General features: G+C 46.1%; 1 protein-coding gene across 3 annotated transcripts in view; it reads left to right on the forward strand.

Moving 5' to 3' along the window:
• Positions 1-24663, forward strand: part of LOC122257320 (uncharacterized) — a 68217-nt gene extending 43554 nt beyond the window's left edge. For all 3 annotated transcript variants that reach the window (XM_086542404.1, XM_086542409.1, XM_043022554.2), the window contains 3 exons: positions 18023-18083; positions 18167-18312; positions 18666-24663. In XM_086542404.1, coding sequence (XP_086398530.1) covers positions 18201-18312; positions 18666-22459 — 3906 coding nt within the window. In that variant the 5' untranslated portion in view covers positions 18023-18083; positions 18167-18200 and the 3' untranslated portion in view covers positions 22460-24663. The remainder of the gene's footprint in view (positions 1-18022; positions 18084-18166; positions 18313-18665) is intronic.
• Positions 24664-25000: the final 337 nt, after the last annotated feature.

Genomic DNA, 25000 nt, shown 5'->3' on the forward strand with positions numbered 1-25000 from the left:
TTTTCTCCCTTCGTTAATTCATTCCACTTCTCTCCCCTTATTCATTTCACTTCCTCTTCTGTCTTCTTTCGTTACTTATGCTTCTTTCCACCTCTCCCCTCTCTTCTTGTTCCCTCGTTCATTCTATTTTCCTCTCTTTTCTTCTCCTTTCCCTCATTCATTCCACTATCTTCTATCCCCCACATTTATTCATCTCTCCTCTCCATTCATCCAACTTCTTCTCTCGTTCATTCCACTTCCTCTCATCTCTCACTCTTTCCTCTCATTCTTTCTTCTCCTCCCCTCACTCTCCTCTCCTCCTCTCCCTCACACTTTCTTCTCCTTCCCTCACCCTCTCCTCTCCTCTCCTCTCCTCTCCTCTCCCCTCCTCCCCTCACCCTCTCCTCTCCTCTCCTCTCCTCTCCCCTCCTCCCCTCACCCTCTCCTCTCCTCCTCCCCTCACCCTCTCCTCTCCTCCTCCCCTCACTCTTTCCTCTCCTCCTCCCCTCACCCTCTCCTCTCCTCCTCTCCCTCTCACTTTCTTCTCCTCCCCTCACCCTCTCCTCTCCTCTCCTCTCCCCTCCCCTCCCCTCCCCTCCCCTCCCCTCCCCTCCTCCCCTCACCCTCTCCTCTCCTCCTCCTCTCACCCTCTCCTCTCCTCCTCCCCTCACTCTTTCCTCACCTCCTCCCCTCACCCTCTCCTCCTCCCCTCACCCTCTCCTCTCCTCCTCCCCTCACTCTTTCTTCTTCTCTCCTCACACTTTCTTCCTTCCTCCCCACACCCTCTCCTCTCCTCCCCTCCCCTCACCCTCTCTTCGCATGTGATTTTCTGCCATTCCTCTCACGTTCTTTCTCCTCTCCCCTTTCGCATTTTACATTTTGGCGCGAGAGTCCCCTCTTTTTAGCGAGATTGCAACCAGTACGATGTATGGTGCCGCGTGAGTGATAGTTTGTGGTGAGTGTGATGTGTGTGAGAGGGATTTTAGTAGGGAGTGTGGTATAGTGCTAAAAGGGGAGCATATAGTGAGTGCTCGTGCTGTGTTGTGTTGGGGGGGTTGAGGGTAGTGAGTATAGTTTTGCGAGGGGTATGTAGTAAGTGTAGTGTCGTATTGTGAAGCGATTGCAGTATGTACGATGTGTTTTGAGGGGTAGTGAAGCACGTGATAGTGACGGTGCAAATTATGATCAATTTCATGGCGCATATGTACAGTGTGCACAAGCAAGCACGGCGATGCATCAGCGGCAATGGGCGTGCGTGCGTGTAGGCGCGAGTTATCGATTACGCAGGTGATGCTGGTGATCTCCCTCCCCCCTTCCTCCCTCTTCCCTCCTGCCCCCCATCATCCTCCTTCTCTCTTCCCCGTGCTCCCCTTCCCCCCTTCTCTCTCCTTCTTCACTTTCCCCCCTTTCCCTCCCTCCTCCCCCCTTTCCCCCCTTGCCCTCCCTCCTCCCCCCTTTCCCCCCTTTCCCCCCTTTCCCTCCCTCCTCCCCCCATTCCCTTCTCGGCCCCCCATTCCCTTCCTTTCCCTTCCTTCTCTCCTCTCTCATCCCCCCTCCCCCCTTCCCTTCCTCTCTCCTTTCCCCTCCCTTCTTCCTCCTACCCCCTCTCTCTCCTTATAACTCCCACCTCCTCACTTCCTCCCACCCTTCCTTCTCTCCCTTCCACCCTCTTTCTCCCCCTCCCTTCCCCTCTCCCCCTCCCATCCTCTCCACCAGCACCAGTCTTCTACCCCCTTTCCCCTTCCCCCCTTCACCCCGTTCCCCTCCTCCCGTCCTCCCGACCCCCTCCCGTCCCCGTCCCGCGCCCCCCTCCCGTCCCCCCTCCCGTCCTCCTCCCGCCTCCCTCCCGTCCTCCTCCCGCCCCCGTCCCGTCCCCCTCTCTTCCCCCTCCCGTCCACCTCCCCCCTCCCGGGCCCACTTATTGGCCGTTGATGGGTTCTAGTTGTCCCCGCCTGTCGTGGCTACTTATGGCCCTATGGCCCGTCGTTCACTTTGCTTGCGTCTGTTCTCTGGATCTTTCTCGTTCTCTGTCTCCTCTGAGGTTCTTTTCTTATTGTCTTTTTTGTTTTGTTTCTTTTTGCCCCCATTTTGAATTTTTCTTATTTTTTGTCTTCTTCTCTAGATTCTTTGGTTTCTTTGTATTTTTTTTTTTGTATTTTTTTTCTTTGGCTCTTCTTCTGTTCGATCCTTCTTTGACTCTGTGGATCCTCTTTTTTTTAGATTCTTCTTTGACTCTTCTTCTGTTCGATCCTTCTTTGATATCTTTGATTCTTCCTTCGACTCTATAGATCCTTCGTTTTTTTTAAAGAATTCTTCTCGACTTTCCTTCTCGATCCTACTTTGAGAATCTTCGGGATCTTCTTTCTCTTATATTCTTCCTTTGACTAAGTAGATCCTCTCCCTCATTCGAGATTCTTTTTTTTACTTTTTTTCTTTTTTTTCTTTGAGTCTCTGGGTTCGTTTACGTCATAGGTGTTCCTGTCTGGACTTGTTGGTTCGTGTTCGTGTTCGTGTTCGTGTCAAGTGTTTGGGTGTTAATGACCTGCTCTTTGTATTGGGTGTTGGGTGTTGAGGGATGTTGCGTGTGGGGTGTTTGTATGGATCTCTCTCTCTGTGTAGAGTGTAGATGAATTCCTCTTTGTTCTCTTTTTTTGGGTGCAGGTTTATTTGTCTTTGCTCTGGATGCGAGTGAGTGAACTGCTCTTTATTTCGAGGTAGATTGAGCTATAAAAAAGCTCAACCTCACGTGTAATTAATGAATGAGATTGGATTGAAACGTATTAATTACATCGCTCTAGCGTTGTGGAGTTTTATTCAAGTCTCATTTAATTAAACCTTTTGTCTACCGGCGTTTCGATGGAAATCCAGCTGTTGTTTTGATGTTTGCTTACGATGAGCTTCGATCTCACGGCCGTAGTAGGGAAAGGATGTCTGGTCATGAAAGGTGAATGTTCATGGTTCGGGGGATTTTGTGAGCGGGGAAAGGGCTGGCGGAAATCCTTCGGGATGGTAGAAGCACATGGTCGCCGGCACGCACTGTCGCGAGCACGCTTGCACTTGTAGTTAGTTGCTCATGCATATGTTCTTGCACTTGATCAGTAGCCTTAAATCCGCTCTCTTACGCATATGCCTAGTATAGTACCCAAGCATGCAGTACGCGCACACTCTCACTCACAATCATACTCACACTTTCACATTCACACATGCATATGCACATGCGCGTCCACATACTTATGCACATGTATCTATATATACATGTATATACAAGCATGTGTAGGCCTACATGTACATGATTTACATGTGTAAACACTCACGCAAACACACACACACACACACACACACACACACACACACACACACACACACACACACTCACACACACACACACACACACGAAAGAGCACAGTCGACAAACAAAGAAAGGGCGACGAAGAAGCGGCGGAAGGGAGGACGAAAACTGACTCAGGAGCGAAGACAAAACATGTTGAAAACGCTCGAGTTGATCGCCTGTTCGTCTCTGGTCGATAAAAGTGGAGATAGATGGATGGATGGATGGAGGGAGAGATAGAGGGAGGGAGGGAGAGAGAGGCAGATAGACTGATTGATTAACTGGATGATAGAATGATAAACTAGGAGGGAGAGAGGGATTGGTAGATAGATGGATATTTGCGGAGAGAGAGAAGGAGAAGGAGAAGAAGGAGAAGGAGATAGAGAGAATGTTAGAGAGAAAATAGAAAGAGAGAGAGAGGAAGAGTCAAAGAAAAATCGAAAGAGCCACAACACGTCTTTCGGATCGAGTGCAAACACACACACGTATCTTGAATACACACTTATACACACACACACACACACACACACACACACACACACACACACACACACACATGTCCCCCAAACAGCAACGCGTTGTTCAGATTGTATGGGGTTCTGTTTCCGTTTTTACGTCCGAGGAATGTTTGTTTTTTATTTATTTATTTATTCCTTTTTTTGGTGAGGGGGGTTGCCGCTTTTTATATGTTTTTCATTATTATTTTTTGTTATTATTTTTAGTTGTTATTTATTCCTTGTTTTTTGTTTGGGTTGCCGGTTTTTATTTTTTTTTTCATTATTATTTTTTTGTTATTATTTTTAGTTGACGCCTGTTTATGTAGGGATAGCGGTGTGCGAAGGGGTGGATGAGGGAAAGTGGAGAAGGAGACGTAGGAGAGAGAGAATATTTGAAGGGGACGTAAATAAGGAAAAAGGGAGAAGGTAATGATTAAGGGGAAAGAGTAAAATGAAAAGGGGAATGGAATTAATGAGGGGAATGTAGAGTATAAAATGGAAGGGAATAATTGAGGAGAAAGGGTAGAGTATAAAGGGGAGGAGAAAGAATAGAATAAGCGTAAGGAAAGATAATGAGCGAAGCCAAAGAGAATGAGCGAAAGGAGAGTAAATATATACGAGATTGGCGTAATGGAAGTTGGAAACAAATATAAAGAAAGGAATAAGGGAAGAGAAGAGAAGAAATCGGAGAGAAGAGAGAGAGAGAGAGAGAGAGAGAGAGAGAGAGAGAGAGAGAGAGAGAGAGAGAGAGAGAGAGAGAGAGAGAGAGAGAGAGAGGGAGGGAGAGAGAAAATTAGTAATAGAAAGAGAGAGAATGAAAGAGAGGAGAATCATTATAATTCCCATTATCATTATTAATAGTATTGTTATGAACATTATCATCATCGTTTATTGCAACGATGATTATTTTTTTGTTATTTTTTTATATTGTTTACAAAGTTGGAGGTATCTCAAAGAGAGGCTGTGAGAAATACATAGAAAGAGAGAATGGAAACATGGAAACGAGAAGTAAAGATGTAAGAGGCAAGCAGCAGATGAAGGATTTGCCTGAGTATTCTTACAGACAGACGGGGCAAAGAAAGAAAAGGGATACGTGTGATTCAGGGGAAAGCAGTCGGGGCAAGCACAAAGGCACGTACACAGGCAACTTGAAGACACGCATAGAGGCAGACAAATAAAGGCTAAGGATTAAGCAGATAGATTCAACAGACAGACATCAGATTAGCAAGCAGGCATCGGATAAGCCTCCAGGAAAGCAAACAGGCAGACCGATCAAGCAAGCAAGCAAGCAAGATAAGAGGAAAGGTCGAGGTAAGCCAAGATGCAGGCAGACACACCCACCAAGCAGGCTAGACACAGAAGAAAGAAAGCAGGCGACAGACAGATAGACCAAGAAGCAAGCAGCAACGCCAAGCAGGTATGGAAGATACAGACAGAAGCAAGCAGAAACTCGAAACAAGCAATAGACAAAAGACATAAAACGGTACCGTTCAGTAACAAGCAAGCAAGCAAGCAGGAAAGAGACAGGCATCAAGAAGCAAGCACACGAAGAACCTGGGAAGCAAGCAAACACAAGTCCTAGCCACAAGCAAGCAGATGCCAAGCCACGGAGTTGACAAGGAGAGGGAGTGCGAGAAGTTAGGAGTATTAGGAACGGGCCAAGCGGAAAGCAAAATGAGACATGTCGGGGTGCTGGGGGTGGGGTGGGGGGAAGGGGGAAGGGGAAGGGGAAATGAAACAGAGGGGTTAGGGGAGGAGGGGGGCGGGGAGATGAGACAGAGGGTTAGGGGAGGAGGGGGAAGGGGGGATGAATAAGGGGGGTGAGAGAGAGAAAAGGAGAAGGAGAAGGAGAAGGAAAAAGAAGGGGAAAGGGAAGGGTAACGGAAGGACCAGAGGACAGGGACACACGGAGAAGGGAATGAGTGTGTGGGGGCGGGGGGCAGGAGAAACAGGTGGCAAGGGGAGGGGGACAAGAAGTGGAAAAGTGGAACTGGGTGGCGGAGGAAGAGGGGATGGGTATTAGGAAGTTAGGGGAGGTACCAGGAAGTAAGGAAGGGGGGTTGGGAACTGGGAGGAGGGGAGGGGGAGAGTAGAAACTGGGAGGGGGGAATGGGAACTGGGAGGAGGGGGGGGAAGGCGAATGAGAACTGGGATGCTGGAGGAGAACAGGAATATGGAGAAAGGGGTAACATGAACTAGAAATCTTATGAGAGCAAAAACAGAGGAGCCGGGGGAAAAAAGGAAACTGAGGGAGAGCAGATAAAGGTGGGGAGTGGGGGAGAGGGGGAGAAGAAGGAGAGAGAGGTCGGCGGACGGGAGAATCCGGGCAAGGGGTTGGAAGTAACCACGGCGAGGAGCGGAGCGAGGGAGGGCTTGTCTGTAAGATTTTATTCTCGGGAATAATTGGGTATCGATCCCCGAGTGTCCACGTGGAGGAGGAGGAGGGAGCTCCGCGCGCTGCCTCTGCCGGCGGGGACGAGAGAGAGAGAGAGAGAGAGAGAGAGAGAGAGAGAGAGAGAGAGAGAGAGAGAGAGAGAGAGAGAGAGGGGGGGGGGGGGGGAGAGGGAGAGGAGAGGGAGAGAGAGAGGGAGGCAGAGGTCGAGAGAGGGGAGGCAGAGAGAGAAGATAGAAAGAGGAAGAGGAGAGAGAGAGAGAGAAGAAAAGAGAGACGAGAGAGAGAGAGAGAGAGAGAGAGAGAGAGAGAGAGAGAGAGAGAGAGAGAGAGAGAGAGAGAGAGAGAGAGAGAGAGAGGGAGGAATGCGAAACCAAAAGAGAGAAAGAGAGAGAGAGAAGGCGAAGGAGACTGTCTCGAGTAATTTAAGTGATATCATTATCATCAATATCAATAAGGCATTTATTGTTGATGTTGGTATAATAATTATTGTTGTTTTTGTTATGGTGTTGTTCTATGTTTCCCTCCAGTCAATATGTATACCTACCCATTCATCGAATATATATCCTTCTAGCTGGTATCTATCCTTGTCTAGTTAACCTGTCTCTCTCCAGCCAGCACGATCATGATATATACACATCTCGACCCATGATGTGTCCCTGATGTGCATCCCTTTAACCAGGATGTGTCTGTATCCCGCGTCATTCGTCAATTGATTTGTCTGCGAATAACTTAACCTCCGTGCTGATGTGTTGCCGATTTTCCGTGACATGATCCGCAACGGCGCTTCATAGAAAACGGGGAATCCGAGTGTGTTTTGGATTAAAAAAAGAAAAAAAAGAAACAATTGCAGAGGAATGGTTGTTGATGATATTTATCTGTCGGACAGCAATGTTGCAAATATATTCCGCGTTCTTTGGCCGGGTGAAAATTCGTTGAATCGGATTGAATTGAATTGAAAAGTTTATTTACAGGACAATTCACATGCTCTATTCACACTGAGTTAAAAAAAAAAGGTGACACGAGATACGACAAACAGGATACCATGTTTTTTTGTTTTTTTGTTTTTAGTTAACCGAATAGCGCATGATATATATTAATCCCTCGTGTATCTGAATATTCCACGAATATTATATGTCATATTTTCCCCAAAAGCGTAAGTGGATTAGCGTGCATCCAAAGTTAGACCGTGGATGAATATTGACAGTAAGGCTAGAACGGGATAAACTTATTTTCATTTTTCTTTTCTTTTCTTTTCTTTTTTTTCTAAGCTTTAAAACCAAGTCGTACAGAGGCTCCCTGACGTAGCCATTCTAGTAAAAAAAAAGTTTGACGTAGCCACGCTAGTAAAAAAGAAAGAGAAAAAAATAGTTACGTGAAGCGCATGGTAGAGGCTGCTCAGAGTTCCTTTTGTGTATTTAGGATATTTGCTTATAATATTTACGTGGAGGGGGAGGATTAGCTCTCCATTGACGGCCGCTGGACTCGTTTCCTCTTTCATGGGAACGCGGTGGTTGTGATAGTAATGAGGAGACTACTATTAGAGACTACTATTAGAGACTACTGCTGCTACTAACGTTACTATTCCTGCTACCTTTTTTTGCTACTTGCATTGTTGCTGCTGCTTTCGCTGTTCTTGCTACCACTATTACTTTTACCACTTTTACTATTGCCACCACTGCCACTACTAGGGGAGGAGAGAGGCGAGAGGGGGGGAGGTAGAGGAGAGGGGGAGACAGACGAGAAGGTGGGGATAGAGGAGAGGAGGAGAGAGACGAGAGGGGAAGAGAGAGGAGAAGGGGAGAGAGACAAGAGGGGGGGATAGAGGAGAGAAAGAGAGGTATGAATCTGAATTAGACACGTAAGAGTTACAAGAGCGCCAGGGAGAAGTAATTATGTGTCTCGTAGAAAGGGGAAGGGCGAGGGAAGGAAGAGGGGAAAGGGAGGAGAAGAATTGAGTGAGGGGAGAAGAGGGAGAGAGAGGAGGAAATATGTAGGGAGAAGAAGGAATGGGATGGACGGGAAGGGGAGGAGGAGGAGGAGGAGGAGGAGGAGGAGGAGGAGGAGGAGGAGGAGGAGGAGGAGGAGAAGAAGAAGAAGAAGAAGAAGAAGAAGAAGAAGAAGAAGAAGAAGAAGAAGAAGAAGAAGAAGAAGGAGAAGGAGAAGGAGAAGGAGAAGGAGAAGGAGAAGGAGAAGGAGAAGGAGAAGGAGAAGGAGAAGGAGAAGGAGAAGGAGGAGAAGAAAATGATGAATTAAGATGAAAAGAAAAAGGATGAGGGAGAAGAGGAGAAACGGAGGGAGAAGAAGAAGGAGAAGGAAGTTTAAGCGGAGAAGAGAAAGAAGGAACAGTGGAAGGAGAGAAGGGGTGGAAGGGGAGAAAAAGGGGAGGCGAGCGGGGAAGGGGAAGGGGAAGCTCAATCAGACCCAGCTGGGGGCTCGGCGGCAGTTGGGCGAAGATGCTCGTTTAGGTTTGTTTGTTGGGAGCGAAGGGCATGAGGGCCTGTCGTCACCACCAGCTGGCTCTGGCTCCCTCTGGCTCCCTCCCTCCCTCGCTGCCCTGCCATACACCACCTGCTCAGCCCTGCTTGCCCGCCTCCTTCCCCTTCCCCTCTCTTCCCTTCCTTCCCCTTCCCTTCTTCTCTCCTACCCTTCTTCTCATCTCTCCCCTTCCCTCCTCCCTCCACTCCACTCCACTCCCCCCTCCTTTCCCTCTCCACTCTCTCCTCCCCTTCCCCCTCTCCCCCTCCCCTCTCCTCCCTTCCCCCTCTTCCCCTCTCTCCCTTCCCCCTCTCCCCCTCCCCTTCCCCCTCCTCCTCCCCCCTCCCCTCTCCCTTCCTCCTTCCCCTCCCCTCTCACCTTCTCCCCTCCTCTCCTTCCTCTCCCCTCCCTTTTACATGGAGGAGTTCGAGATTATTTTTCTTTCCTTCGCGCGGTTTCTGCTGATGGCAGTCGTACGCAAATCGCCAGCCTCATCGCCGCGCGTCGTTTGGCGTTCGTGGTTGCTATGGTGATTGTGGCTGGTTCGTTGGTGGTGGGGTTCATGTGTGTTTTTGCTATGGCTAGAGATTGTTTACTTGTTATTATTACTATTATTATTGTTGTTATTGTTATTATTATTATTATTGTTATTATTGTTATTATTGTTATTATTATTATTTTTGTTATTATTATTATTATTATTATTATTATTATTATTATTATTATTATTATCATCATCAACATTATTATCATTGTTACTGTTATCATTATGATTATCATTATTCATATGATTATCGTTTTCATTATCATTATGATTATCATCATCATTAGTATTATTTATTGTTTTTATAATTGTCATCTTATTGATAGAATATAATTTATTTCTTATTATTTTCAGAGCATTAGCCTATGTTTGTTGTTGTTATTATTATTGTTCTTGCTGTTTTTGCGGTAGGGGGTAGGGGGAAAGAGGGGGCATTTCCATTCCTTAACGCACGCTACCGAGGGGGGTAGAGGGGGAGGAGGATGAGGAGTAGGGGGAGTAGGGTAGGGATATGGGGAGTAGTATCCTCGAGACCAACAGACGTAGGGGGGGAGGGGGGGTGTAGGAGACCTTTCACCGGAAGCCTGACGAATAGGAGTCGTATCAGAGGAAATCCTTTGGAGGATTTCATTTCAGTCTCTCGGTACATGCCCTGGGTGTGGGTGTGTGTGTGGTGGGGGAGTGGGGGGGGGGCGAATAGGAGAGGGGGTGGGAGGGAAGAGAGAGAGAGAGGGAGTAGGAGTGGGAGTAGGAGTGAGAGTAGGAGTGGGAGTAGGAGTAGGAATAGGAATAGGAATAGGAATGGAAGAGAGAGAGGAAGATCAATGAAAAAAAGAGAGAGAACGCGAAAGAAACAAATTGCGCCATAGTAGATAAAAGGAGACGAATATACAAACAAACAAACCTACAAATATGCAGAGGGCCAGCCAGAGAGACCTACGCGGCCACGCGGTCGCGATTGTTGTAATCGGCTTAAATAAGTTAAAAAGACGACTCGGTGCCCCGGGCGTTTCTCTTGCCCCGTCCAGCCAGAAGACGGACAGACAGGCAGGCAGGCAGGCAGGCTGGCAGGCAGGCAGGCTGGCAGGCAGGCTGGCAGGCAGGCTGGCAGGCAGGCTGGCAGGCAGGCAGGCAGACAGGCAGGAAGGCAGGAAGGCAGACGGACGGACAGACGTTTCTCTTGCCCCGTCCAGCCAGATAGACAGACAGACAGACAGACAGACAGTCGCTTCTCTCCCCTTCCCTTGAGGGTGAATGCCCACTGGTCGTCTTCGTTTCACTTCCACTTCGAGTCCTTCTGTGTGCTGGTCAGTCGGGTGTCACTTCGCGTCACTTCTGCTCCTCCTCGCCTCCTCGCCTTTCGTGGGATTTTTGTGTTCTTCGAATGCGGAAATAGGGAGGGAATTATACTACGTCGATGGTTATTTCTTTTTAATTGTATGGAGAATACTGCGTGTGAAGATTTTGAGCCAGTTTTTTTTTTTTTTTTTTTTTTTTGTCAGTTTTCTTGTTCCTCGTTTTTATTTTGGTCTCCCCCTTTCTTTATTTCTTCTTTTTTGATAATTTTTTTTATTCCTTTTTATGTCTCCCTTCCATTCTCTTTTACCCTTATGGTTCCCCTTTCTCTTCTCCCTTCTTTCCTCTCTTCTGTTAGCCTTTGTGCCCCCTTTCTCTTGCACGCGTGCCTCTTCCCCTTCTGCTTCCCTCTGTTCTCGTCTCCTCTTCATCCGGTTGTTCTTTCACATCCCCATCCACCCTTTGTTCTTAATGATTTCTCTTTGTGTTTCTCTTTCTCTTTCTCTCTCCATCCCTCCCATTCTCCCCCTCCCCCTCCCTCCTTTTCTCTTTTCTTTCCCCTCCCCTCCTCTCCTCCCCTCCCCTCCCCTCCCCCTTCTACCACACTCCTCCTTTCCCCCATCCCCTTCCACCTCTCCCTCACTCTCCTTCCTCTCTACCTCCCCCTCTCCCTCACTCTTCTCCCCCTCCCCTCCCTATCTCTGTTTCAATTTCATTCATAGCCCAAGGAAGACGGAGACAGAAGGAGAAGGTGCCAGATAGAGGGAGAGGGGAGGGAGGGGGAGGGGTTAGGTGCCAGCGGTGCTAGGGATGTTAGGTTCTAGGGGGGAGGTACCAGAGGGGTTAGGTGCTAGAGGGGTTAGGTGCTAGGGGGGTTAGGTGCTAGGGGGGTTAGGTGCTAGAGGGGTTAGGCGCTAGGGGTGTTAGGCGCTAGGGGTGTTAGGTGCCAGAGGGGGTAGGTGCTAGGGGGTTAGGTGCCAGAGGGGTTAGGTGCCAGAGGGGTTAGGTGCTAGGGGGGTTAGGTATCAGAGGGGTTAGGCGCTAGGGGTGTTAGGTGCCAGAGGGGGTAGGTGCCAGATGGGTTAGGTTCTAGGGGGGTTAGGTGCCAGAGGAAGACGGGAAGGGAAAACAAAACCCCGGGTGAAGTGTGCGAGATATGATAAACAAGCCAAAGCAAGCAAATGTCTTCGCAGAAGCTGTGAATTATTAATCTCGATTAAGAGATGAAAAGATCAAGAGACGAGGAACTTCACGGGCGAGTTGATGAGAGTAAGAGTGTGTGTAAGAGTAAGAGTGGGAGTGTGAGTATGAGAGTGTGAGAGTAAGAGTGAGAGTGTGAGAGTAAGAGTGAGAGTGTGAGAGTAAGAGTGAGAGTGTGAGAGTAAGAGTGTGAGTATGAGTGTAAGAGTGAGAGTGTGAGAGTAAGAGTGAGAGTGTGAGAGTAAGAGTGAGAGTGTGAGAGTAAGAGTGAGAGTGTGAGAGTAAGAGTGAGAGTGTGAGAGTAAGAGTGTGAGTATGAGTGTAAGAGTGTGAGTATGAGAGTAAGAGTGTGAGTGTGAGAGTAAGAGTGTGAGTGTGAGAGTAAGAGTGAGAGTGTGAGTAAGAGTGTGAGTATGAGTAAGAGTGAGAGTGTGAGTATGAGTAAGAGTGAGAGTGTGAGAGTGAGATTAAGAGTGTGAGTGTGAGAGTAAGAGTGGGAGTGTGAGAGTAAGAGTGAGAGTGTGAAAGTAAGAGTGAGTATGAGAGTGTGAGAGTAAGAGTGAGAGTGTGAGAGTGAGTATGAGAGTGAGAGCAAGAGTAAGAGTAGGAGAGCAAAAGTGAGAGTGTGAGAGTAGGAGTGTGAGTGTGAGAGTAAGAGTGAGAGTGTGAGAGTAGGAGTGGGAGTGTGAGAGTAAGAGTGGGAGTGTGAGAGCAAGAGTGGGAGTGTGAGAGTAAGAGTGGGAGTGTGAGAGTAAGAGTGGGAGTGTGAGAGTAAGAGTGAGAGTGTAAGAGTGAGAGTGTGAGTCTGAGTAAGAGTGTAAGTGTGAGAGTAAGAATGTAAGTGTGAGAGTAAGAATGTGAGTGTGAGAGTAAGAGTGTGTGTAAGAGTGTGAGAGTGAGAATCTGATAACGAGAGTGAGAAAGAGAAAGAAACAAAGAAGGAAAGAAAGAAAAAAAAAGGAAGAAAATTAAAGGGAGAGAGAGAGAGGGGGGGGCGGGGGGTTGAAATAAGGGGAGGAGAGCGAAACAAGAAGAAGAAGAAGAAGAAGAAGAAGAGAGGAGAGGAGAGGAGAGCGGCGGAGAGTATTGCTGATAAGGCGATGCGGACGAAATGATGGCGATGACGGCGACGGTAGTGGTTGTGTCAACGAGGGTGATGGACGGCAGAAGGGGGGGGGGGAGGGGGGGAAGAGGGGTGACAGAGAGGGTGATAAGAGGGTGAGGGAAAGGGGGTGACAGGGAAGAAGGGTAAGGGGGAAAGGAGGGGGGGAAGAGGGGTGACAGAGAGGGTGATAAGAGGGTGAGGGAAAGGGGAGAAGTGGAGGGAGGAAGGGAGAGGGAGAAGGAAGGAAGGAAAGGAGGGGAGGGAGGAAGGGTGAGGGAGATGGAGAAATTAAGAAAGAAGGGGAGGAAGGAAGGAAGGAAGGAAGGAAGGAAGGAAGGAAGGAAGGAAGGAAGGAAGGAAGGAAGGAAGGAAGGAAGGAAGGAAGGAAGGAAGGGAGAAGGAGCGGGAGAGGGAGAGGGAGAAGATGCAGGAAGGAAGGAAGGGTGAGGGAGAAGGAGAGTGAGTGAGAAGATGGAAGAATTAGAGTCATAGGGAGGAAGAATGGGAAGGAGGAAAGGAGAGAGGAGGAAACAACCCACACCTGTTACTCTGGCAGGAGAGTAAAAGAATCAGTTAGTTGCATGACCTACAGAATAATTGAAGATAGGTCTGGAGAAGAAGACTAATATCTGACGGTCTCTCTCTCTCTCTCTCTCTCTCTCTCTCTCTCTCTCTCTCTCTCTCTCTCTCTCTCTCTCTCCCTCTCTCTCTCTCTCCCTCTCTCCCTCTCTCCCTCTCTCCCTCTCTCCCTCTCTCCCTCTCTCCCTCTCTCCCTCTCCTCTCTCTCTCCCTCTCCCTCCCCCCCTCCTTCGTCCTTCCTGCCTCCCTCCTTCGTCCTTCCTGCCTCACTCCCTCCCTCCTCCCTCCCTCACTTCCTTCTCCCTCCCTCCTTCCTCCCTCCCTCCCCGCCAATCATTGTTTCATAGCCGAATCACCGTCTTTCTTCGGATATTTCTACCGAGTACGAACGGGGATTAGAGGAGAGAGTGTGGGGGTAGGAGGGGGAAAGGTGGGGAGGGGATGAATAACGGGGATGGAGGGGGGGGAGAGGTTGCATGTGGGGAGGTGAAGGAGTGTGAGGGGTGTGTGTGAGGTGAAAGTGGGCGTGGAAATGGACGTGAAGTGTGCATGTGTGTGTGGTGGGGGTGCGAGGGAGGGTTCGTCAGAAGGGAAGTGGGTGGGAGCGTAGAGGGATTGGGGGGAAGGGGGGAGGGGGTAAAAGTAATAGTGATTGCGGGTGAAGTCTTTAGGTGGATGGAAGTAGGTGAGTGTGACGGCAGTGCTGCTTTAAGACACAAAGCGGATCACATGGTTCACATACACCCACATATCCACCCACACACCCAAAACATTCACACGCACCCCCTCCCCCCCACACACACACACCCACATATCCACATACACACACCCACGCAGCCACACGTCTACGCACTCCCCAATCCACGCCTACACACGCCCTCGCAAGCCTTCTGTCACGGGGATGTTAGTTTTACATCTCTCTCTCTCTCTCTCAATTATCATCTGACCTCTCTAACTGCTTATCACTTTCACTTGTCATCTGTCGGCATCCGCTCTCTTGTAATCTGTATCCTGTGATGCCGAACTAGAATTCAGAAGTCGGATACGTCGCGCACACGCACACACACACACACACACACACACACACATACTCACACACCCATCCCCCCACACCCGCACACACACTCACACACCCATCCCCCCCCCACACACACCCGCACACACACACCCGCACACACACACACACACACACACACACACACACACACACACACACACACACACACACACACACACACACACGCACACACACACAAACACACAAACAAACACACCCTTTGTGATTCTGAATGGACCGAATGACGGAATAGAGTGAGACCGAGAGTGATCGTAATTACCCCTCGTTAATTGACGGTCGTTAGTGATGATAGCCGCCGCAGTTTGGGCAGGCTATTCATAAGTATTCTCTGATTACGGTTGTCCTTTTTTATTGTCATGATTGCAATAGTGATTAAAGTGATGTTGATACCGGTACTAATCAGCGATGATTAGTACCGGTGAGAATGATGTTGATCTGATCAAAATGATGATGATGGTTATGGTGATGATGATGATGGTTATGGTGATGATGATGATGATGCAAATGATATTGATGATGGTTATGATGATGATTATAATGACATTGATGGCGAGAACGAGGTTGATAATTGATGATTCTGATGATTATAATGTTACTAATGATGCTAATAATAGTTATTGGTAGATAAGGAAGCCTAAAATACTCATGGAGAGGGGGCGGTGGGGGGCGGGGGGTAATTGTCTGATTGGCCTGTGATATATTATTATTACCGGTTGTTAGTGTACCTAATTAACCACCACATAACAGATTGTGGTGTGATAAGGATAATGCATGAATGGGATTAGAACGTTTTCCAATCATCATGCAAGATGTGCGGCGATGAAAGGCAAGGCATACATACGTTGACGAGCGTACACAGGTGTGAGATATAATATTTGCAGTTGTCCGTGCACCCAATTACCGATGGTGGTGTTGCATGTTTCCAAGCCGATCGGGATGTAGATGTGCGGCACTGACTGAATACTGAGCCACTGGGATAGGCCTGCCAGGGGCCGGATACTCTAAACAGCTAACGACGTCGTAAGTCCGCGCAACCAGGCCGGGCATGTCTTAACTCGAACTGCGAGCTCCGAGGGTCAGACTCAAAACAGCTAACGACGTCGTAAGCTCGCGCAGCCAGGCCGCGCATGTCTTCACTCGCACTGCGAGCTCCGAGGGTCAGGGGCCGGATACTCAAAACAGCTAACGACGTCGTAAGTCCGCGCAGCCAGGCCGCGCATGTCTTAACTCGAACTGCGAGCTCTGAGGGTCATACTCAAAACTTTTAACCGTCCTCGCGTGACGTCACAGCACCTCGTAACTTAAGGGTGGTCCCGAGCACTCGTACCGGTGCGAACCCGGAAATAAGTCGTGCTAGTTCCGACTTGTGCAAACGAGATTTGTATATATTATGTTTTACTGACTGTCCCAGACAAAGTATAAGGCGTCATATCAATTTATATTGTATCTGTGTATCACAAATACCTCCATTCTCCCTAGCCACTTGATATATAGAAGATAACAAGCAATTATAGAATGCGCTCGTCGCTTACCCAGTGGAGGTGATGACAATACATATTGAATACACTATAGAGTTTTGGGAAATGAAGGTGTCTTGTCATAGACAAAGGTGTATAAATACATATATATATATATATATATATATATATATATATATATATATATATATATATATATATGTATGTATGTATGTATTTATCATATACAAACATACATATACATTTATATATACATGCATATATATATTCATATATATATATACACTCATAAATGTATATCTGTACCTCTCTGTCTATTTATCCATTCAAATATCCATCTATCTGTTTTTATAATCATCTATATCTCACTCTCGCTCTCTTTCCCACTCCCTCTCTCTCTTTCGCTCGCTCCTCCCCCTAATGACCGTGGCCTCCAATTGGTAGTTACGTCTAAAGGGCTGACTGTTGATTGGTCAATTCGAAAAGGTCCCGCCATCTGAGGGTATCCCATCGAACTACGGTTAAGAGGTTTTCTTTCGGTTACGATATCTTATTTTTTCTCTGAGTATGGAAGATTTGCGACTTCGTAGGGACATCGTACCTTACGAGAGCGTAACCCGCTGCGACGTCTTAAACTGCCAGAGTTTTGAGTATCCGGCCCCAGGCCCTCAGGCCGCGCATGTCTTAACTCGAACTGCGAGCTCCGAGGGTCAGACTCAAAACAGCTAACGACGTCGTAAGCTCGCGCAGCCAGGCCGCGCATGTCTTCACTCGCACTGCGAGCTCCGAGGGTCATACTCAAAACTTTTAACCGTCCCCGCGTGACGTCACAGCACCTCGTAACTTATTAAGGGTGGTCCCGAGCACTCGTACCGGTGTGAACCCGGAAATAAGTCATGCTAGTTCCGACTTGTGCAAACGAGATTTGTATAGATTATGATTTACTGACTGTCCCAGACGCAGTATAAGGCGTCATACCAATTTATATTGTATCTGTGTATCACAAATACCTCCATTCCCCCCCCCCCCCCAGCCACTTGATAAAAAGTAGATAATAAGCAATTATAGAATGCGCTCCTCGTTTACCGTATGGAGTTTACGACAATACATATTAAATACATCACAGAGCTTTGTGAAATGAAGGTGTCTTGTCATAGACGAAAGTGTATATATACATACATACATATATGTATGTATGTATGGTATACATACAAACATACATATACATTTATATATACATGCATATATATATTCATATATATATATACACATAAATATAAATCTGCATCTGTCTATTTATTTATCAATCCAAATATCCATCTATCTGGTTTTATAATCATCTATATCTCACTCTCGCTCTCTTTCCCACTCACTCCCTCTCTCTCTTTCGCTCGCTCCTCCCCTTAATGACCGTGCGTGGCCTCCAATTGGTAGTTACGTCTAAAAAGCTGACTGTTGATTGGTCAATTCGAAATGGTCCCGCCATCTGAGGGTATCCCATCGAACTACGGTTATCTTTCGGTTACGATATCTTATTTTTTTCTCTGAATATGGGAGATTTGCGACTTCGTAAGGACATCCTGCCTGTGCCTTGCATGTATTTTGGAATGTATCGGGATGGAACAGATAATGGGCGTGGCCTTTGATACTGGAAGTTTCCCGCGCTTATTGATGACGTGCTACCCATAATTTTGTATATTTATATTTAAAAGTGTTGATATTTGTTTAAGATTGAACTTGGGGCATATGGAATAAAACGAAAAATATAACACAACACAAAAAAAACGGGTACATAAAAGACTTACAACAGAAAAGCTGGAAAAAGTGAAAGAGGGAATAAGTGAAAACACGAAGAAGTAAACGGATGAAAAATGAGGTTAAGTTGTCTTATAAGAGCAGTAGTAATGTAGATGTAGACGTAGAATACGAAACAATCGGAAAGGGAAGTCAGAGGAAAACTAAACTATACTTTATTCTTATTGAAACAAACACACAGAACAGCAAGCCAAATCATCTTTTAGGGCGGAAAAGGGCCGAGATAATAATGATAGTAATAATAATTTTTCAGTTCCACCTTCATCTTCACAGCAAGGACGAAAAGAAAAAGAAGTAGAAGAAACACAACCATGGTAAGTTCACTTATACTAAAATGAAAAAAAAAAAAATCTAGAAAATATGAACTATGATAATATTAATAATAATAATTGGATAGTATTTCAGTTCCATGCTCAACTTCGCATCATACAATGTTCGATGAAAAAGACTATCTTTTCAAAATGATGCGAAAAGAAGAAGAACAACAACTACAACTACAACAACAAAGAGGAGAAGATAAAGAAGAAGAAACACCACCGCATAGTAAGTTTACTTATACTGAGAGCCGGTTGGTTAGTACAGCGGTAACGTGCTGGCTCACATCCCAATGGTCGGCGGATGGAGCCCCGTCCAAGCTCGTGAGTTTCCACTGTCGCCTGGCGGTCACTGCCGTAACTGGGCACCACGGTGGTTAAGGACCAAGCTCAGGTCAACACTCGTTGGCACACACTCTTACGAGTCAGCACACGCTGACACAGGCGGGTTCGCCTCAATGCACATAAGCCCGGCGAAGCATATGCTCTACAAATCCTTATCCTTATACTGAAATAAAAAAAAATGAAAATATTGTAATCTAGATAATATGGATTATGACAATGATAATACATTTTTTTCAGTTTCACGCTTACCTTCACAACAACAACTAAAACAAGGAGGAGGGTTAGGAGCAGGACTGTGTGACGAACCGTCATCCTACAAAGCAACTAGCGAAGACAGTGGAGAAAAAAGAGAAGAGATGATGAAAAGAAAAAAAAGATACAGCACACATGCGCATGAACACAGTAACCAAGAAACTGATGCCCAAGGAATACTGACTTCCTCTTCCATAGATAGCCCCGCCACAACACCCCCTCCCATTAATGATCATATTGAAGAAATAGTAAATGCCCATAGGAACACTTATCGCAGGATGAGAATACATGTCTTCAACTCGTGCGGAATGAATGTAGAGTTAGTTCTATCAATGCATAGGGAAGATATTAAACAAATAATAATGAGAGAGCTAAGTGAAATCTTGGGACGATCCCCTTCATTAAGAATTAACTTAACCATTAACATTGGAACTTCTAGACCTGCATCAAACCTGAGTGAACGAGAGGAATCGCTAAACTTTTATATCCGTACACGTATGCGCCTTATTATTAATATTAATGATGATTTGGACCGTATAATTAACAAGTGGTTGAACGAATTAAGAAAGGGAGCTGCAAAAGCCGAGGAAGAACCCGAAGGCTCTGGTTATTCATTTGATAGAGTATTATTCATTGATGTAGATATTTACCATAGTGCCCTTACCCAAATTCTTAGGGGGTTTAAAGAAATCTCTAAAACATTCAGTGGGAAAAACTTCTTATATATCCCTAAGGACTCCCTGGAAACCGAAGGCATGTGCGTTCTTAAATGTATTGCTGCTGATATTATTATACGTGACAAGAACCAACCCAATAAGGACATTTGCTCGTCTACCTTAAACAGAAAACTGAGAAGCTTAAAAAAACTATTGTGCCATGTAAAAATCCCCCCCAATACGAGGTCCATAGACTGGGAGAGTCTAAACATTATTGAGCGTGCTAATAATGTGAATCTAGATGTCTATACTTTGCTCTGCCTAAATGATGAGGACGAAGCTAAAGATGGCAAACGGCGAAACAGAAAAGGTAAAAGACTAATGATATCAATGGTTCGGAAAGGGCGCGCATTTCCAAGTAAGCGGAAAATCTCCTTATTATTGATTGAAGAAAATCAAATTGCCTTAATTCGTAACTTAAGGAAGTTCTTAAATGCGTTCTGTGAACTGATGCGAAAGAAGATATGCATTAAAAGTCTGCAGAACACTCGCACATGCCACCACACCAACTGCACTAGTCGTGCTATCGAAAGTCTCCCTCCCCCCGGTGAAATGATAGAATTCCAGAGTATTGCTAAGACATATGCCCCATCTCACGTTGCTTACTTTCATCTTACGTGCGCTCCTTTAACTGATGTATCAGAACCGGTAGCCATTGCATACTGCTACATCATCATAGCTCGCGACGGCTCTGTTACAGCCTCTGATACGTACAGTGGACTTGATGCAGCAACACGTTTTTTAAAGTCCCTCTCTAAACAATGGGCAGAAATCAAGACAAATAAAGTCAAGTATCCCCTTCGTATGACACCCGAGTCACAGAGAAAATTTAACAACGCCTCCGCATGTAACTTGTGTGAGACTCCATTCACACAGTCAAGGGATAAAGTACGGCATCACCGGCATGATTTGCCCAATGATAACTTTGAAGCCGCACTTTGTAATAAGTGCAACCTTGCTTTACGGGATAATGCATATCACCTGACAGTCATTGGCAATTACTGCAGTTACAATCTGGACATCCTGTTAAAGGCGGCTGACACTTTGATGAACATTTCGATTCTTCCCAAATCCTCCACATTTAAATTCAATAATGTGAAAATTGGCAACTTATCATTCATAGATTCTTACGCCTTCCTATCATCAGGACTTGGTTCTCTTGGTAAAACTTTTATACAGTCCTCAGGTCTACTTACATATACAGACTCTCTTTTGAGCGAATATTCTGCAGAAGCAAGGCGTCTGCTTACCATGGGGAAACAGATCCTCGCCTATGATCACATTAAAAAGATTTCGTCTCTCGACCCCTGCCTCTCCCCACAAAAAGCCTTTTTCAACAGTCTCAAAGGAGAGCATATTTCAGAGTCTGATTATGAACACTGTCAAGCAGTCTGGAAAGCGTGTAATTGCTCAAACCTAGGGCAGTATCTGTTAGCTTACCTCAGAGTGGATGTGGGATTACTTGCAGATAATTTTCAATATTTCCGCAATGATTTCCATAATAAATATGAGCTCGATCCATCGCACTTTTTAAACTTGCCACAGCTCGCATATCAGAGCTTCCTAAAATCTTCAAAGGTAAAAATAAGTCCTATTAGCGATCATACCTTATCCTCCACAATAAAGCGGAATATCAGGGGTGGATTTTGTGGAGTGGTAACTCCACAATTGCAAGCAAAAGAAGGAGAATCCATCTTATACCTAGAATTTAACGCTCTCTATAGCTGTTGCATGACAGAGAAGCTACCCAAATCGAATATTGAGATGTTGAGCGAAGATGATACAAGACAGATTGTAGATCAATTAATGACGCTTGATATTGAAGGAGAGTATGGTTATTGGGTATTAGCCGACACCCTGCCAGTGAAGCCGGAAGTTGCTATTGACACGGATGAATTTCCCCTCGTAATATCCCATTTGGAGATAACTCGGAACCACCTCTCCCCTTACTCCAAGTCTGTGTTAGAGGAACAGCAAATTAAATACCCCTCGAAAGTAAGGAAGCTGGTAGCTTCGCATCTTCCTCAAAAGAGGATGCTGTTTGGTCTTAAACACTTGCGCCTTCTTGTTAGTCTAGGTCTAGAAATTGGTAGGATACGTAGTGTTTATAGATATAAACAAGAAGCTTTTATGAAGGACTTTATTTTGCGGAACATTGAATTTTGTCAACAGGAAACCTCCAAACAGAGTAAATCAATGATGATGATGTGTAACAATGCTATAATTGGAAAAACTCTACATAGCGAGGAAAATAGGATTGAAAGCACATGTATTGTTAATTCTGCATGTCAATTGCTGAGTGAGGTTTGTGATCCTCTCTTTAAACAGCTGTTTGTTTTACAACCAAATCGGACAATTTCGGTAAAATCGAAGTCTGTTATCAACAATCCTCTAACACCGATAGGGTTTACGATTCTAGAACTTTCCAAATATTTCATGCGAAAATTTTACATTGATATGAAGATGCACTATGCTGAACGAATGAGACTGTCGTACACCGACACGACCTCATTTATCATCAGCCTGAAAACAGATGATACAATAAAAGAAATGTCGTCTCCTCCTCTGAAGGACTATCTAGATACTTCTAATTTCGATCCCTCCCATCCTCTTTACGACTCGTCTCGGGCAGAAAAGCTCGGCTACTTAAAGAGTGTGGTTGGCTCTCAAAAAATCGACGAAGTCATCGCCCTGCGCGCTAAAACGTACTCCTTTCTACTGGATGACGGCGAAACGAATGAGATCGGTGCAATGGGAACGGACGGACAAGAACAGAGAAAAATTATCCACTCCAGATTTAAAGAAGCTCTGGAGAACACCAGCCAATTCAGGCCTAGCTTTCAGTATACAGAGATAGAGAATAGAGGAGGACAAGTTCAAGCAATTGGTCACAGGGAGAATCGGATTAGTTCGTTTGATGATAAGCGGTATTATGTAGATGCGACAACGTCTTATGCGTATGGTCATCCGAATATACCGTGCCAGAACAGGAAGAGGAGGAAGAGGAAGAGGAAGAAGGAGAAGGGAGGGAGTAGGAGTTTAACCTTTCCTCCCCATAATTGATTTATTAGATTGCAGAGAGATAATAGAGAAATATTTTCCAGTAGTAATGTCAATGAGGAACCAACTCCCCCCGCCTCTTGTAGGAGGAAAGGAAAGAAAAGGAAGTTTAACACATTTGAATAAAAGACAAATGACTATGTAAGACGATGATTGTACCAGCTTAGCCTCTTATATTTTGTATAATTCCACGGAAATAAAACTGTCCACGATATGTAATAAATGTAATGTAATGTATTAAAAAAAAAAAAAAAAAAAACTTAAAAAATAGCCTGCTAGGTGTTCTGGTTTCTGGCTGCCTCCCGAGGGGTTGACCCGGGGCTTTGTTCAGCTACTAAGGGCGCACATGCAAGCTATTCTCTGACTTCTTTCTCCTGGTCTTACAACTTATCTTTTCTCCTTTCTCCGCCTTTCTCAGCTTTCCTTCTATCACTTTATCTCCTCCCAAGTTTCTTTTCACTATCTTTCCAGCTTTCCACCACTTCCTCTTCCGCTTTCTCACGTAAAAAAAAAAAAAAGAAAAAAAAAAATTAACAAGTCAGACAGGGAGTTTCGTCCTCCCACTACTATAACTACGACTTTCCTTCGTTTTCCTGACTGTTTTTCTTCACCTGAACTCTTCGTCTAACTTATCTGTCCCCTTCCACTTCGGTGGGAGTTCAGTTTGTTGTTGTTTCGCGTGGCGGCGTTGCGGCGTAAGGTCAGGAGTGTACTGCCTTTGACCCCCTCACTCTCGAGCGGTATTTTAGAATTAAGGATGAGTTATACGCCCTCTGCCTCTTCTCTCCTCTCCCCTCCTTTCCCGCACCCATTTTCTCCACTCCCCCCTCCCTCTCCCCTCTCTTTTCTCTCTTATTCTCCCTCCCCTACCTTCAAGACTTGCTCCTCTTCCCCTCCCATTCCCTCCCCTCCTTTCCCTTGCTCTCCTGTCTTCCTTCCCCTCCCACTCCGCCCCCTCCTGGGAGGGGAGGGTGGGGAGGTAGAGAAGGAGAAGGAAGGAAGATTGATGGGGTGGTAGAGGGTGAGGAATGGGAAGGTGAGGAGGAGGAGAGGGAGAGGGAGAGGGAGAGGGAGTGGAGAGACGAACCAAGCCGCCATTCCACACCAGCGTGAGAGACACCGACTTCGAGGAGACAGTAGAAGAAAGTAGAATAAGGGAAAATATGTAATATGTTTATATTTGTAGTGTAATTTTTTAAAATAAAGGAATAAATAATGGTGGATGATAGCCACAGCCATTGGCGAGGTCGGGGCCAATAGACTGTATTGTGAACGGTAAAATATATACGCTTTCACAACACAGTTTCTTTGGAATGGAGGCTGGTTTGTTTATAAAAAAAAATAAAAAAGACAGAGACAGACAGACAGAGACAGAGAAATCAGGAAAGATCTCGAAACAAGAAAGAAACGAATAGAAACATACATAAAAAAACAAAAACAAACGAGGTACATACAACTCGAAACCCAAAACCCAAAACAACAAACAAACAAACAAGACACAAACAAACAAACAAACAGATAAACGCAACGTAAAGAAAGGCAGACGAAGCGGAATCCTCTCGCCATCGTAAGCGTAATTCTCATTCATTCACCGCCAGCACCGTAGCGTGAACGGCGCCAGCCAGCCAGCCACCGGTGGACCTTATTTTCCCCCCGGTTCTAGTTTTACTCGGAGGGGTAGGGGTGGGGGTGGGGGTGGGGTGGGGAAAGGTATGGGGGGCTGGTAGGGAGTTTGGGGGGGAAGGGGAAGGGATGTGGTGGGGGATGTTGATGAAAATTGAAATGATGATGAGAAGAAGGAGATGGATGGAGATAAGGCATGGGTGTGTGTGTGTGTGTGTGTGTGTGTGTGTGTGTGTGTGTGTGTGTGTGTGTGTGTGTGTGTTTTCTTTCTACTTTGCATCCTGCAGCCACGTATATAGAGAGGGAAGGAGGGGAGGGGAGAAGAGGAGACAGGAGAGAGGGAACACTGAAGAGAGCCAGATCGAACGACAAACCGGTTACTGCCTCTTGTTTACCTTTTGCGTTTCTCTCGTTATCTCCTCGCTCTTCTTCTCTTTCGCTCACAACCGATCTCTTTGTCTCTCGTTTTCTCTTTTGTTCCCAACCGACCTCTTTTCCTCTCTCTCTCTCTCTCTCTCTCTCTCTCTCTCTCTCTCTCTCTCTCTCTCTCTCTCTCTCTCTCTCTCTCTCTCTCTCTCTCTCTCTCTCTTTATCCCTCTATCTGAACTCAACTTCATTTTCATTCACTTTCGTAATGCATCGCCTTGGGTGATCGCGAGAGTAACGTGTCGTCTTGGCATCAATTAATGGGTGTGCGTCAGAGTGAGACATTTCGGTGAATAGAGTGAAGAGGAGCCCCGCCCGTATAGATTGGTCTGGGGAAAAGTGCTCTGAACAAGCGCACGCACACGCACACGCACACGCACACGCACACGCACGCTTTACACACACACGCACACACACACACACACACACACACACACACACACACACACACACACACACACACACACACACACACACACACACACACAGACACAC

This window comes from Penaeus japonicus, unplaced genomic scaffold, assembly GCF_977035675.1.
Source record: "Penaeus japonicus unplaced genomic scaffold, GWHDUDI00000001_assembly GWHDUDI00000001, whole genome shotgun sequence".
In the NCBI taxonomy this organism is placed as follows: Eukaryota; Metazoa; Arthropoda; class Malacostraca; order Decapoda; family Penaeidae; genus Penaeus; species Penaeus japonicus.